At 36.9% G+C, this 16,769-nt stretch overlaps 1 protein-coding gene across 1 annotated transcript; it reads right to left on the reverse strand.

Moving 5' to 3' along the window:
* Nucleotides 1-5,334: 5,334 nt before the first annotated feature.
* Nucleotides 5,335-8,866, reverse strand: LOC114399802 (phosphatidylinositol 4-phosphate 5-kinase 3-like). Its single transcript, XM_028362013.1, has 6 exons — nucleotides 8,486-8,866; nucleotides 8,177-8,333; nucleotides 7,632-8,043; nucleotides 7,403-7,446; nucleotides 7,270-7,309; nucleotides 5,335-6,239 (listed from the first exon to the last, which is right to left on the reverse strand). The coding sequence occupies exons 3-6, from the start codon at nucleotides 7,841-7,843 to the stop codon at nucleotides 5,960-5,962; spliced, it is 576 nt and encodes a 191-aa protein (XP_028217814.1). The 5' UTR covers nucleotides 7,844-8,043; nucleotides 8,177-8,333; nucleotides 8,486-8,866; the 3' UTR covers nucleotides 5,335-5,959.
* Between the last annotated feature and the right edge of the window lie 7,903 nt (nucleotides 8,867-16,769).

The raw sequence follows: 16,769 nt of genomic DNA on the forward strand, positions 1-16,769 counted from the left end.
CCTCATGGCATTAACCAGTTCTTGAATCCTATCAAAGTAATCTGAAATTGATTCTTTCTCTTCCATGCATAGTAATTCATATTGCCTTCTCAAAGTCTGTAGCTTCACTTTCTTGTTCTTTTCTCCATCACCATATGTTTTCATCAGAATCTCCCATGCTTCCTTAGAGGTAGAGGCCTTCGAGATCTTGTTGAAAATCTTTGAGTTCACACATTGGTAGATGAGAAATCGAGCTTTGCAGTCAAGTTTTTGCTTCTGTTTGAAATCCAATTGCTGTTCTTAAGTGGCTTTCCTTCTAGGATCTTCAAACCCAAATGTCACCACTTCAAATACATCTTGGAAGCCAAAAATTGCCAGCATCTTGACCTTCCAATCATCAAACAGTTTTCCATCGAAAACCGGTAAAGATCCTTGAATGATACTGTTTGAGCCAGCCATGTTGCACCTTGATCCTCCTTCACTTTCCTATACACAGCTGCTATCTCTGAGGTTCCTCTACACGCATTCTTGACTACCAAGAACCCCAATCAGCCACCACAATCACAAATATGATGGTAAAAACAATGAAGAATCACTCACAAGTCACAGTTCTCACAAAAAGAATCTCAAGAAGAAGGATTTCCCTCTCCTTCTTTCTAATCTTCATAGGTTAGGTTCGTATAAGCTCTAGATACCATGTTAACTATTACACCTTTACAGAAAAAATGAATTGAATTGCTTATTCACTTCTCAATTGATTACAGTAGGAACCTTGCTTATATAGAAGGTTAATAGTAACTACTTGTTGGTTATAAGAAAACAAACTCAACCAACCTTATAACTACCAGTTTACAGCTTTTTAAAACTTTGAATTATTCCTAACACTTCAACCTTGATCTTGCCCCACTATTTGGGGTTTGCTTAGAATGGGTGCAGTTTAAGGACCCTCATTGAAGGGGGACACAAAAATAAGGTTATTATGTAAGACTAGATGGGCCAGCCCACGGGCTCAAGGCTCTATTAGCAAGGGCCCTCGAAAGCCTAACCCCACCGTTATGGCTCCCCCAGACCCTGAATCCCATATGACTTTTGACAACAAGTATTACTGAAACTTGTTCTCAGGGATAGGGTTGCTCACTTCGTACCAGGTGTTGTTTACAAACCATGTGTCATAGCCTACAATGGTTCGTTTGTGAACAACACTAAGGACTTCAAGGATGTAACACTTTAGACGTATATTGAACAAGAATCTTGTATTTATTATAAATTTCAATTACATTGTAACCTCAATTATTTTCTAAATCTTAATTATCTTTCTCTAATCATCACTTGTTAAAAGTCAAATATTTATCTATAAGATGCCACCACTTCATTCTTGGATTTGCAATTTGTTATTTTTTTTTGGAAGGCAAAAAGTATATATATTATGGTACCAGTGTGGTACCTAGAGTCAAAATAGAGTGCAAATAATTCCCTGGTTAGGCACTATTATGCCAACCAATTAGCAAGATAACGAATAAGCAAAGCAACTCACCCAATTCTAGCATGAATATATTCTCCCAAAAAGAAAACATGCCCAACCAAAAGCCTGATTGAAGGAACTTATGGCACACAATGGAACATTAAGAACTGGATAGTAACCACCACCACCCAAAAGTGCCATTGTAGCATTAAAGCACCACCATCCTTTGACCGAAAAAAATCGACTTGCCTTAAATTGATCTGTAGTTATGCCCCATGTTAAACCCACCACATTAAATTACACCAAACCAGATTTGCAACCAATCAATAGTGACCTTTAAGGCTTTAGTTCCCTACATGCCAACAGCTCTGCCCCTAAGTGCAACAATATATGAAATTTTACAGATCCAACACAAACAAGAATAGAATACACTTTTATCCCTTCATAAGTGCTTTGATACAAGCGGCTGAATTCGCCTACCACTATGCCAACATTGGAACATCACAAGGCCACAGGTTCTTAAGCCATAACCATGTAAAATTTTACCTCTTGCACCACTTGTTGGCATTCAAAAGCTTGTTGTCTGAAAACTAAGTTATGACAATGCCTCCAAATATTCCACAGCACAACCCCCCATATAACCATCCTTACCTCACTTGCAATTTTTCCTGAACATGCACCCCTTGGTTGTAAATAATGCATAGTGACAGTACCCGGAAGAACAATACTTCCATTAAGCCGACCATGGTAGATGCATCACACTCTATAGCTCATCGATCATGACAATAAAGTATGGTCACTTGACTCCTCCTATGTATCACATATCGGGCATAGGATAGTTTGTAATGCAACTCCTTGCATAGCAAGATTTTTCCTTGTAGGTAAACGATTATGCATAGCTCACCACACAAACTCTTGGATTTTGGGGGGACATGCAAATTCCAAATGCTATAAAAAATGGGGCAAGGCTGGCAATTTTCTAGCCTCTCACAGATTGACAAATGAGCCGAATTTACTGAGTATAAACCACTAGAGTCATGTAGATAAGTCCATGAGTACACTTCATTACATTGTAGTGAGACTCGACTTAACAAGAGCATCAATTTCGATGTCAAATATTCCTCCCACATAAAACAATCTCTCCACCACCTCAAGTTCCATCTCCAAGACTCACCACACCATACGACCATGTTCCTTATAGTCTCCCTTTGTTGTAAAGAGATCATAAAAGGTCTATGGTATTTAGAAGCCAAATTTTCATCCCTTAGCCAATTATTTAGAAAAAAAAAACGTGTTCTCTCCATTACCAACCTTCCTCTTCACCATGGAATCAAACCACTTCAAAGACTCTTTCCCCCCACAAATTAAATAAAGATGTCTCCACCAAGTAGAAGTCTTGTTAGATGTATTAGCATCTAAAAGACCCTTCCACCCATCATATTTTGATTCAAGAACTTGGACCTAAATGTGTCATGTTGAAAGAACATATTCCATCTCCATTTCCCTAAAGTGCCTCATTAAATTAAAACAACTTTTTTATACCAAGCCCTCCTTTATTTTTTTTCCAACACACCTTCCTCCACTTGATCCATGCTATCTTCCTCTCCCTATACCTTATGCCCCATAAAAATCTTTTTTGCAATCTCTCTTTATTTTTTTTCTATCACTCCCCTAAGCATTTTGAAGAAAGACATAAAAAAGAGGAAGAGAGGAAATAATCGAATTAATCAAGCATACCTTTCCAGTAAAAGACAAAGATTTGTGCTTCCCAGAGTGCAATCTTTTTGTAATTTTATCCACTATAGGGTTCCAAGTCTCCATCTTCCTTGGGTTGGCACCAACAAGAATTCCAAGATATGTAAAGGGCAATTTAATGAGCCTAGAATACATTATGGTAGCATAGCTCTCTAACACCCTTCTGTCCACCCCCAAAGCTCCAGAGAAGCTTTTATGGAAGTTAACCTTGGGACCCAAAATGAGTTCAAAGCACCCAACATATTCTTAATTAAAACCACATTAGCCAAGGTAGCTAGCTTCCCCAACAAAAGTGTATCGTCCGCATATTGAAGTCAATTGACTTCAACTTTCTTTTTTCCCACCAAGGAATTAGTGTAAAGCTTTTTCTTAATTGTTTGTCTCATCATTCCACTTAGCCCCTCGGCTACAATATTAAATAGAAAATGAGCTAAGGGGTTCCCTTGCCTCAAGCCTTTTTTAGGCTTGAACTCCAAAGTGGGACTTCCATTTACCAAGATCGAGATAGAGCTTGAATACAAGCATGCCTTGATTTCACAAAATCCCAATCTTCTAAGCATGTTGACATAGAACTCCCAATTATCGGAGTCATATTCTTTTTCACAGTCCACTTAAAAAAATACATTGTTTCTTCTCCCTCCTTGCTTCATCAATAACTTCATTTGCTACCAAGGCACTATGTGTTAGGCATCTATTTGTCAAGAACGCACCTTGCCTTTGATCAATAACTCCATTCAACACCCTTTTTAACCTATTGGCAAGTACCTTTAATTTACCAATATCTTGTGCATGCACCCCACCAATGAGATTGGTCTAAATTCTCCCAATGATTGTGGGTCCTCCACTTTAACCACAAGTGCTATGAAAGAGGAGTTGCAACCTCTTGGAAGAATGCTATTAGAACGAAACTCAAATATAAATCTCATCACACACCCCTTCATTGTTCTCAAAAAAAAATCAAGAAATTAAAGTTGATGTAATTCGGACCAAGATTTTTTTTGCCATCATAATCCCAAATAGCCTATTTTACTTCTTGCTCTTCGAACCTACACTACTAGAAAAATGGCTTTTTACGACACCTGATTTGTGATGGTTGTACAAGGAACCGCTTTAGAAAGTGGTGCGGTGGCATTTTTGTAATTATTGTATAACAAATCGCATTTTACGACGCACATTCTAAGGCGGTTTTCAATAACCGCCTTAGAATGTTATGTTTTATAAAATTTACGCCGGTTTTTAGTAAAAACCATCGTAATTGTAAAAATAAAAAAATCAAAAACACGCACTTTGCTTTGAACCTCGCGGCTATTTTGTTCACCTTTCTGCTAGCTTGCTCCTTTCTTTGAACCCTAGCGTGTTTGTTGACCTTTCTGCTTGCTCCTTTCTTTGAACCCTCGCATGTTTGTTCACCTTGCTCCTTTCTTTGACATTGACCTCATCTCTTTGACATTGAAGCCCTACCCCTTCTTCCGTTGAACTGGACGAGGTCAACTTCATCGCTCCAACTTCCCGACTTGAAGTTTCGTGAAGAAAGAGATTGGTTAGTGAGTTACTAACTTTGTTAGGTTAAGCTTATTTTAACCTTGTTTTAGGTTAAGTGGTTTGTGTACTGTTGAAGAAAGATCACGGGTTCCATATAATTTCTTTTAATGGTGATGTTTGCTAATCGTGGTTGCAGGGAAGACGCGTGCATGTCATCCATGAGTTGTTGATGAAAAAGTTGATGCGTTTTTTAGTGGGCTGCAAACAGGTCAGTGACTATTTCTTATTGAAGCTCTGGTTGATGTTCGTATGGTGTTTTATTAGTAAAATATATTTATATTGATATATTGGTTATGTTTTTTTTAATTTGATATTTTGTTGATATGTTCAACTTTGTTCATATACTGTTGAATCTTAGCTTGACATGGTAATTGTTATGATGATAATAAATTTTTTGGTCTTTAATCCCTTCCAGAAGTTAGTGTAGAAGCCTAATTTTAGTGAAATTTAAATTAAAATGGTTGATTGAAGTCATCAACTTCATTCCTTTTGTGCAATTTCGCTCCCCAATCTATTATACTACTCCAAATCCAAAAGAATAGCACAATATTGCAGAGAGTTGGCTACAAGGGTTGCACTTGCTTTTCTCAAAATAGTTGGCTACAAGGATCAGGAAACCCATAGCTCCCCAATCCGCTTTTCTCTTCTTTTCATGCATTGCTGCAAAAGTTTTAAAAAAACCTGTTTGAATGCACATCAGTTGAGGGCTACAAGGGGGGGCCTCTTGGAACTCTTCTTTCTTGCTCAACTCTTTTTGATTGCTCTAACCAAAAATGGTATGTTCAATTCAATTCTATTTATCAATCTTTTGACTGTCTGTACAGTTATTATCCCCTCTCCTGAGTCAATTTGAATCTCTCTCCACACCCCACAATGTCTACATCCATAACAAAAGCAATAAAATAAAAAAAGAACTCTAATCACATACCCTGTACAAGCTAGTGTGACAATCCCTCTCCCTCCCAAACTAAAGTGAAAAAAATGTCATTAGTGTCCAAATTGTCTCCTCCCCCATCTGTGTTAACAATAAAGTTTTCAATGGCTATGACAAAAATTTAGCCATCAACAACCATGATGTTTTCCAATCTATATGTGTGTTTAGATCACCCATGTTTGTAGCATTTCCTAGTGCATGGAATGCCACCTTAGTAAGCCAGAGTTGGTTCCGGTTCGCATTCTATACTCCTTTGGTCTCCAACCATATCATTTGTCATTTATCCTCTACAAAGATTCTGTGAATGAAATCCCTAAACCTTTTGGAGTATAGCTTGGGATCATCAGCTGAGATAGAAGTGGAGTCCACTTGTAGTGACTTCTATATGCATGTTCTATCTTTTTGCTAATATAATAGTCTTGGAGAATGTCAATGATTCCAAAGTAGAGGATTACATCAGAGATCTGGCTATTACTACTTCCACTAGTTGTTTGGTGATCCAATCCAGCCTTGCACACTCTCAGCTGTGGCAGGCATGTTCCATGATCCAGCTGGATTAGAGGTCCCCTGGAATATTAAGAATCACAATTATGGATCAAGAATTTGCATAATTTGGATCCAAACCATATGTCAGGCCAAACAGAAACAAAATTACTGAGTCTATAAGTAGTAATCATTTTCCTGAAAGTAACTAGATTAATATACCATGCACTTAGGTTTGAAATACAAAAGAAAAAAAATGGTGGAACGTTTGCAAACAATGAAAAATTTTATCATCTGGCACGCAAACATATCTACCAAGTTTCATGTCATAGAAAACTTTCTGATCCATCAAAATCCTTGTCAGCTACCATTTGGCTGTTGAAAAGAAATGTATGCCCTTACCTAAAAAAACAAACAAAAAAAAAAACACCACCAGCATTTGCTTCAAATGTCAACAAAACTAACTCCAAATTTAGTAGTACAACTGAGGTCACTTTCGGGGCATCTCAATTCTCAGCCATTGCGATCATATTCTTAAAAAGAAATCAATAAGTCACCCCTAAATCATAAATGGACAGGACTAGAGAATGGCAAATATATTGCTCATTCATCAGCTACTGATTTGTTTCTAGCCAACTTGCGGCCACATCCTCTTGGCATTTTGCAAGCGCATGGGCCAAATTGAAATTTTGAAACAGAAAGCATTTAGTCTCTCTGCATGTTCTAAACCCGAGACCATATGAAGGACACGACACATGGATACAAGTAATTGCCACCAAGGGTACAAAATAAAAAAAGAGAACGATGTTAAAGACAAAAATGTTATCCCCCCTATAAATCATCTAGGATAGTAACTGAGAATTGGTGTATAGTTAAATCAATCCAGATTCTCCTGTTTGACTGTATTTGTACACGACATGTTGAGTTGGAATTTGCATTAATAGTTCAAGCCAGAAACTGACACAAAGTGAATCAAGATTTCTCCAGATATCCAACCATTTTCTTCTATTAGATAATGTATGAAAAATCAAAGGAGTTTGAGAACAATTTAAAACAATTAATAAATTTATAACAAGAAGGAAGCTCAAATATGAATAAATACAAAAGAACTTACCAACATGTGAGCATCTCATTATCAAACATGTCTCTGTTGCCTGGTAAATCAATAACCCAGAAGATTTTATTTCCCACCAGGATGATTTAACATTTGAAGAGGAATCAAAGAACTACAAAAACTATACAAATACCTGAATGAGAACTGCGAGGTGAACTTTTCATTTCATCAACTGAGCTATCATCACGAAAATGCAGGCCAATTAGAAGATTGTAATCCATGATTCCCTCTACTTCCAGGAACTCACAATCTCTACCAAGTTGCTTAAGCACAATCCATTATATAAAACCAACTCTTAAGTAAGAAAATACAAAATTAAAACTTAGAAAGTAAAAGAATGTGCAACTTGGCAAAATCTATACCATATAAGCTCTTGAAACCAAGACTGTTCAAGGCGAAAGACAAAGTTAAGATCAAGGTCTTTGAGAGTGGTAGTCTCATCAATTTGTTCCCTTGGCTTATCTGTTGATCGACCATGAGAAGAGCCTTTGAGGTCAAACCTCTTGTGGATCTGGTACTCCGAGCAAAACACATTGCCCATTACAATAAACCGAGTTTGTTTTATCAATAGCATCACAACTTTTCATTAAATTTTAACAAGCATTTAGATGGTAAACCACCATAATTACAGCTGCAAAACAAAACTCAAATCTGAAACCATACCTTTTGACCTCCAACAGGTTTGACACAATGCACGCCCAGGAATGCCGTCACCAAGGAGTTCTTGCATTAAAAAACATGTTGGTAGTAACTTGGAAGCATCCTTATGAGCACCTGACATAGACACCAATTAATCACAATTGAACACACATAAAAGAACAAAGTAACCAACCAAAGCTGAAAGCAAAATTTGACCTTAGTAAATTATAGTGTCTTCAAATTAATGAATGCATTCCAACCAACTAACCTTGACTTTAGACTTCTTGACAGTCTTAATTATGAAGCGATCGTCTTGAGTGAGATAAAAGATGCTTCCACTTTTGCCCGGAGAAGACATCTCCCTAAGTGTGTCACTTCCACAAATAGCAAGCATGTAAAATAATTCCCTTAGATGTCTAAATACCCTAATCAACCAACAAGTAACCACCAAGACACAGAGACAATTAGTATACCATCCACAACCAATAACCAATCTTTCCTTACTAAGAAAAAAAAACACATCAATCAATGCAAAAAAGAAAACCAACACAGAAGAAAATTGCTACTATTCACACACCTAAACACCATGGGACAATAGTCTTTCCACCTGAAGTCCACTGAATGGTGCTGGGGTGTAAACTTAGACCCTTCCGACGGAAACCTCGTCCAGAACTTCTCATTAGGATCAAAATCCCCCGGTCTAAGCTCTTTCACAATAGAAGCATGCTTGGCAACAATGTATCTACAACAAAAACACCTTAAAAAAAAGAAGCTGAAACTAAACATAGCAAATCTTTGAACAAGCATTACTAATAGTTGGCTATGTAGTATGGTTCTATTAATGTTGGGCATAATAGTAGAGCTAGCAAATTAACTAGACGGGTTGCACTTGCTTAAATCATATAAATATACATACATGTAAATACATAAAAGTGGTTTGGCTTTATTTTAAGAGATTTGAATTTTTTTTATTATCCAATTGTATGTACATTTATATATATGTATAATAAGGGGGGGGGGGGGGGGGGGGGGGTAGTGCAGGCCATTTGGAAGGAAGTTGGAAGTAGCTATAGTGAGAGGAGCCAGTGGTAATGTGGCAAGTAGATGGACATATATATGGTAAGGAAAATGACAAAAAAAACCAGCTCTGGTGACCGGTGGGGTCATAATGACAACAACAACAACAAGCTTAGATTGACTTTTCATCCCTCATCACATAGTTATACACACACACAAAGGCATCATCAGATAGGGGTCAGGCTGGGCTGGGCTGAAACTGATGCAATAAGGGATAATGCTTGATGCGAAAGAGTTTCATCCTAATGCACGATACCTGTTGGTGGGTTAGGTGGCAAACCCTGCCCCTCCTCATTGGACCCATCCCCTACATTCCTGCCACTTCTATCTTTCACCTTTCTCTTCATACCCCCCAACAAAAACACTATCAATTCTTTTGACCTAACTTCTGTTTTTAAAGAGAAGAGAACCTAAAAAAAGTTAAGTGAAACACTACCTAAATAAACACGCACACAATCTAAAAAATTTATATTGAGGAGCCGAGTGATTATATGATCATGAGAAAGAAAAAGAAAACATACATATATACCCACCTTTGAATTTTCTTTAGTTCCATCTCAGCAACAGGTGATTTTTTCACATTGTATTAACTCTTTAAAACCATTTTTATGTGTATAAAGACCAACACAGTCTCTGCAAGTGCACATATAGTCCTACTAAAAAGTTAACATATGGAGATAATGCCTGAATTTTCTAAAATAGCTTTAAATTAAACACAGGATTGTACTGACAATGCAATCTTTCCTAAATGACAGATAAATATCAGCATAGTGAATAAGTGAAGCAATTTGATACCCGTTAATCAATGCTACAAGTTGAGGCTGCAATTCATTATCCCTCAATTTATGTATTCTTCCCATTAAAGTTTCAGCAGTTCTGGTGCAAATATTGATTTTTGTTTGCAGCTTCCTTATTGATACCCTAGTACCATCAATTTTACTACATTCTACTCCTAGATTATCCAATGTTTTCAGTCTCTTGAACTTTTCCTCATAAATAGGTCGTAACCTCTCTTCATCCGGAGAGCAAGGCAAAAAGAAGAACATATAAGCGCAATTCGAAATTAAGACAAAGTATAATATTATCTAAACTTACTTATCAATGCAACTAACTGATATAGTCTACAATTTATTAATTAATACAAGTAATGTATCATAGCAAATGATGCTGAATATGCAGGACATATTTTGACATAAAAAATAGATGTTATTGAGTAATGAAGTTTCAATTTATAAGGTCTCCTCTCCAACAACATGAAGGTATGAAAGGGAAACTATATCGTAAGAAAATTTAGAAGTCTTTGTCCTCATACAGAAAATAATTAAGATGGATACAAAACTATGAATAGCTCCAATCATTTCTAATTTTATGATTCATTTCAGTTTAAAGAATCTAAAATCGAGTAATTTGAAACAATGCTAATACCTTAACTTCCTTAAGAAGTTTCTTCTCCTGCTCTGTAGTGTTGTTGTTATCTTCTTGATCTTCATTTGCCCCAGCTACTCGGGGTTCTGCAGATTTACCTTTCCTAGGCATGGGAGTCAAACCTTTCTGCTGCAACTCAATCATCAAATCAGCTTTCTTCTTGTTGCTTACAATCATTTCTCCATTCACAACCCCTAATATAAACCTAGGTTTGTTATCCAAAATCAGCAAAAATCGTTCAAGGTTGTTCAATATATGGTTCTGCATACCCAAATTGCATTTTAGTCCACATTAATAGAGGGTTTGGAATCTAAAGACCTGGACCTGCCTATTACTAAACACAAAACTCACCTTCCTTCTCTCATAATACTCCAGCTGGAGGGGGAAGAACTCTTGAAGAACTGCATAAGAATTCACATAAAACAGTGAGCGTGTGAAACATTATTGTTAATTGATCTTATTCAAAACTTAACATGATAAAGGTTGTACTTTGTTCTGAATTGTCATATTTCTTAATTTTGCCTTTTGTGTCAAATAGATGCATGTTGTTTTTGCTAATAGAGGATGTGAGTTTAAACTTCTTAAGCAGACCCTCTTGCATGATGCCCACTATTTTTTCAAGCTTCATCCTAACTTCTATGTTTACAGTTGCATCATCACCGTTCTGCCTGAAATCCTGAAAAAAGAAAATTATCTTATGAAAAGTTGACACGGGTTAATTTACTGTGTGCATGGTGATGAAATGTTTTTAGGTCAGGTTATTACATGACATAAAGGATCGTTGACATTAGGTGACCCATTAGTTATAGAGTCAAGGAACTGCTTGTAATCTTTGGTCCATTTGGGGATAGGCAGCTCAGTGATTTTGAAATTGTGTTCATTTATTTCCTCCACTGAGCCATTGACTACGTTTTTTTTTTTTTGCACAACAAAAATAAATATTGCATTAATAATAAGATTCAGTACTAGGTGTACTGAAATACATAACAAGAAATTACAAAGGCATTGATGAGCCAAACCCAACTAGAAAAGACAAATACAAATAAGCTAACAAGATAGGTCAAACTCCCCTCTAAGATAATTTGTCCTTCAAGTTAGTTGACCAATGGTTGAAATGTGTTTGAAAGCCTTTCTCCATACATTTTAACCAGGACCATGTATGGAATAAAGCTTCATCCATGACTTTTTTAGGATTGAAAATCTGGTTATTGAAAACCATGCTATTTCTGTTTCCAAATAGTCATGGACAAGGCTATCCATAAAACCTCCCATCTCTTGTTTGTGTTGCTTTTCCTATTCCAGTGAGAGAATTGCAGAAAGTGATTCTTTGGCTCTATGGGAAAAGGGCCCACTCTATTAACCCTTCTCAAAGCATCCCACCACAGAATCCTAGTTTTGTTGCAAGTGAACATTACATAGCTGGCATTTTCCTCTTCAGATTCACATAAAGGACATCTATAGGAAGGCATATCCACCTGTCTCCTTCTCAGGTTAGCCCTAGTAGGTAATCTGTTTTTGAATAACCTCCATGAGAAAGCAATTGCTCTTGGAGGAATTTTCAGATTCCAAATGATCTTTGATGCATTGTCCTCAATAGCAGCACTGTCAGCTTCCTTCAAGAGTTTATAAGCTGACTTTGTGGAATAAATGCCACTAGGGTCAGCCCTCCAGGTTAGAATATCCATGTTGGAATGCTGGATGTGGACATTCTCAATCTCAGCCAAGAATGCTGCTACCATGTCAATTTCATGGTCAAAAAAGTTTCTCCTTTAGTTTAGCTTCCATTCCCATCTATCCTCAACAAAGTCACCCATTAAATTGATTGTAGAATTTTGTTGTCTACTCATTTGATATAGAGTAGAATATTTGTCTTGAAGGGTTAAATCATCACCCATCCACTTGTCCTTCCAAAATCTGATTTTGTCCCCACAACCCATCCTGCATCTCAAATTATTGGTGATGCTATTGTTGTCCTGCTGCTGAAATACAATTTTTAGGTCTTTCCACCAATGGGAGAGATCACTACTATTTCTACCAGAGAGCAATGCATTCCAACCACCATATTTAGACAATAAAATTCTTGCCTATAGCTGGTTCTGATTATTAGTCAACTCCCAACCCCATTTGCCAAGCAAAACCTCATTAAATTTGATCAAGTCTTTAATCCCTAACCCCCCTTTGTTCTTAGGAAGACAAACTGTGTCCCATTTCACCCAAGGGATCTTGTTGGCCTCAATATCACCTCCCCATAGAAAATTTCTCTGAATAGCAACTATCTTTTGCACCACTTTTTTAGGGATTCTAAAAAAAGACAGCAAGTAAATGGGTAATGTTGTTAAAACTGAATTAATGAGGGTTATTCTTTCACCCATAGAGAGACATTTTTGCTTCCATTTTACAAGCTTGGCCTCAAACTTCCTGATAATAGGCTGCCACACAACCCAGCTTTTAGAACTCACCCCTACTAGAATTCTAAGATCAGAGAAAGGAATTTCCAGCTGGCTTCAATTAAGAAATTGAGCTGCATCCCTACACGAACCCTCTGATTTGCCCACACAACCGAAATGGCTTTTAGCATAATTTATCTTGAGACCAGAAACCATCTCAAAACACCTCAGGATAATTTTTAAGACTTTAATATTATCCTTAGTGGCAGCCCCAAAAAGCAGAGTATCATCTGCATATTGGAGTATGTTAACTTCCTCCTTTTGACTTCCCACTTGGTAGCTGTTGAAAAGGTTCTTAGATATGGTTGTCCTCATCAAACTTGTAAGGCCTTCCACTACTATATTAAAAAACAAAGGTGGTAGGGGATCACCCTGCCTTAAGCCTCTCTTAGGGGCAAACTCCCTAGTGGGACTTCCATTAATTAAAATGGATATAGTTGCAGTAGACATACAACCATTTATCCATTTCCTCCATCTTTCACAAAATCCCATCCTCATCAACATGTAATTTAGAAAGCCCCAATAAACCGAATCATACGCCTTTTCAAAGTCCACTTTGAAGACCATACAAGGTTTGTTTTTTGACTTAGCTTCAGCTATAACCTCGTTAGCAATCAGCACACCATGGAGGATGTGTCTCCCCTTCATAAAAGTTATTTGCCTTTCATCAATGAGATGAGGCAACACAAGGGCCAGCCTTTTAGCCAGAACTTTGGCCATAATTTTATAGATACAACCTATAAGAGAGATGGGTCTATAATCATTAAGAGATTGAGGGTCATTGAGCTTGGGAATAAGGGCTAGGAAAGATTCATTGCTTCCTTTTGGGAAAGTGCCATTGATGTAAAACTCATCCATGAACCTAATAAAATCAGGTTTCAAAATCTCCCAAAATTGCTTGATGAAATTGAAATTTAAGCCATCCGGACCAGGACTTTTGTCCCCACCACAATCCCATACAGCTGATTTAATCTCCAATTCAGAAAATCTAGCTACAAGACTTTCCTTCTCTCTTTGGCCAAGAGATGGAAACTGAACACCATCCAAGGTTGGTCTACTAAAATTCTCCTCAGAAAATTTGTCCTTGAAATAATTTAGGGCTGCATTTTTAACACTGCTAGGCTCATGAACCCACACACCATCTATGAGCAGACCTTGAATAGCATTGTGTCTCCTTCTATGATTAATCAATCTATGAAAATAGTTAGAGTTGTTGTCCCCTTCTTTTAACCACTTCATTCTATCCTTTTGTCTCAGCATAGATTCAAATGCATAAGCTGCATTCCAGAGTTGTTCTTGAAGTGATTTCTTAAGCTTCACTTCATCTTGAGATAAGGTTCTATCATTGAGCCATTGACTACGTATCCACCTTCCTTGGGGCTTGTCTCAATGGTTCCTTTGAATCCTTTGTACCATGGATCCATTGGCACCATTGTCTCCCCACTCAATAAACGCCTAACATTGGCAATGATTTCCCTTGGATTATAATTGGGAATGTAAGAACTGCAGTCTATCCTAATTCGTTGACTACCATTGACAAGAACCAATGGTATTACTGGTATGTACCTGTAAGGCCAGACAACAAAAATTATGTTTAAGGGACACATGCAAATGCAGTAGAAAAGACAAACAAACTTTACAAACTGAAAAACTGTGTTTGAATACCATAAACAAACAAGGGCTAAATTGTAGATGTTTCACTCTCAACCGCACCATCAAAGATACTGACAAAAACATGTTGATGAGAAGTGGGAATAGAAGAAAATCTTAGTTAGATAGGAAAAAGGATCAACCACTTTTTGATACTCCCCTCAACTTTGAAGAGCTCTTATTTCCTCTTCATTCCTCATGTGCTTTGAAACCCTTTTCCCTACAACATCTAACAATGGTTACATTCATTCTAAAAGGTATCCCACTTGTGCACATGGGTTTGAATATAAATTTCATACTCATTTTTTTGTATGAAAGACAGGGATGTCATGTTATATAGTTGCACAATCCTACAGGTTGCATGGTCCCTAGTCCTCCAAATGGCAATTGATGTTGTCATTCCTTATAGTAGTAGTCTAAAATTTTATACTAAGCATAACCGAATGTGATTAATGCTAAAATTTCCCCTTATTGTAGACTACAAAAGTATGAAATTCAAACATACCATAAGTTGGTCAGAATCAAAGTTAAATAGACCAAAAAATGACTTACATTTTATCTTATTCTGATTCAACAACAATTAGGAATTGGGGATTACATGAAATGAAGCCAACAAAGTGAATATAATACAGTTGGCTCCAACAATGCAATTCAGTTTACTCTGGTAGGTAGAAGTTATTAATTTTCCCCCCATATAGACTTTGGCTGAAGCAATGCTTAGTGCTCATGGGGCAGCACCAACCATCATTGGTCTGACAATAAACAAATGCAGTTGCTATAGGATTAACAATACAAGTTTCTTTGCATATCGTGTCATCAGAAAAAGAGGGGAACAACTATTTTTTGAATTTGCTTGAGTGATAATTCCTTTAGTCACTTATTAACTGCATCATATGTGATCAATTTGTCATCCAATGCTCCGATATCATTAAACAGGTGATACGGGATGTGAATGTACATATATAATTCTATTGATGAGTCACCAACCTTGCAACTCATGCTGTTGTGAGCCAATATGAGAAAAACATCTCTACTAGTTGTACTATTTTATAAACCTTAAACATGATGCATTGTTATTTGAGTATGATTGATTCAGCTGATAGTTTCCCCCATTGATGGTACAGATTATATCTCGTCATCACGAAATTTGTATTAGTGTGTCCTATATAACTACATCCCCACACTCATTGTCATTGATACTCAGCATCTTTCGAGGTATGTCTCTATTTTTAAAAATGTTGTGATTGTAACATGTCATTGTTAAAATATCGGTATTGTTTCATGTTACTATTACTTGCATTATGAGTGAACCTTAGTTGCCCATTCGAGATTCGATACACCGATTAATACGGATAGTTTGGATTAATCGATGTATTGATTCTTGAATTGTTCGTTTGGACAGTTTAGGATGACATATTTTTATAGTTGAATCATACGTAGAGGTAAATTATCTTTTGAATGATTTGAAGAAATTTCGGTATACTCCATTTCACATTGTTCTTCGGGTGCATATTTGACTGCGGTGATTATGCACACATTCACCACTTTCATCTTGTGTACCTGAAGACCAATGCGAAATGCTGCCGAAATTTCTTTAAATCACTCAAAAGATATTTTACCTATACGTTTGATTCAACTATAAAAAATGTCTTCTTGAATGGGATAGGGCCACACCTTTAATGCAAAAAAGTGAGTTTAGCATGCATGACAGAGAACTTATTGATTGTGATGAATAGCAAAGACGAAAGATGGATCGAAGTTGGATGCAAGCAAAACACATTAGTGACGAGTATGAGAACGGGGTGGAACAATTTCTACAATTTACTCAACTTAATGCTGAAAGTTTGAGGGACAATTATTTATGCCCGTGTGTTAAATGTCTTAATGGTAGACGACAATCAATTAATGAAATCTGATCACATCTGATATGTTACGGCATCATTCCGAATTACATAAAATGGATATGGCATGGGGAATTGCTCGACATTCCAATTGCTTCTCAGTATCAGGCGGTACACGAAGACAGTGGTGAGGGTATAGAGGACATGATTCGTGATCTTGGAAAGGATACTTTTGAACAAGCGCATGCACCTCTATATGATACAATAGAACGTGATTACAACACGCCATTATATTCGGGGTGCACATCTTTCACGCAGTTATCAGCATAAAAGCTTCAGTGAATTGCTGCTGTTATTGAAGAACATGCTTCCTGAACATAACACTTTGCCAAAAAATCACTACGAGGCAAAAAAGATTTTG

This window comes from Glycine soja, chromosome 19 (assembly GCF_004193775.1).
Source record: "Glycine soja cultivar W05 chromosome 19, ASM419377v2, whole genome shotgun sequence".
Taxonomy (NCBI): domain Eukaryota; kingdom Viridiplantae; phylum Streptophyta; class Magnoliopsida; order Fabales; family Fabaceae; genus Glycine; species Glycine soja.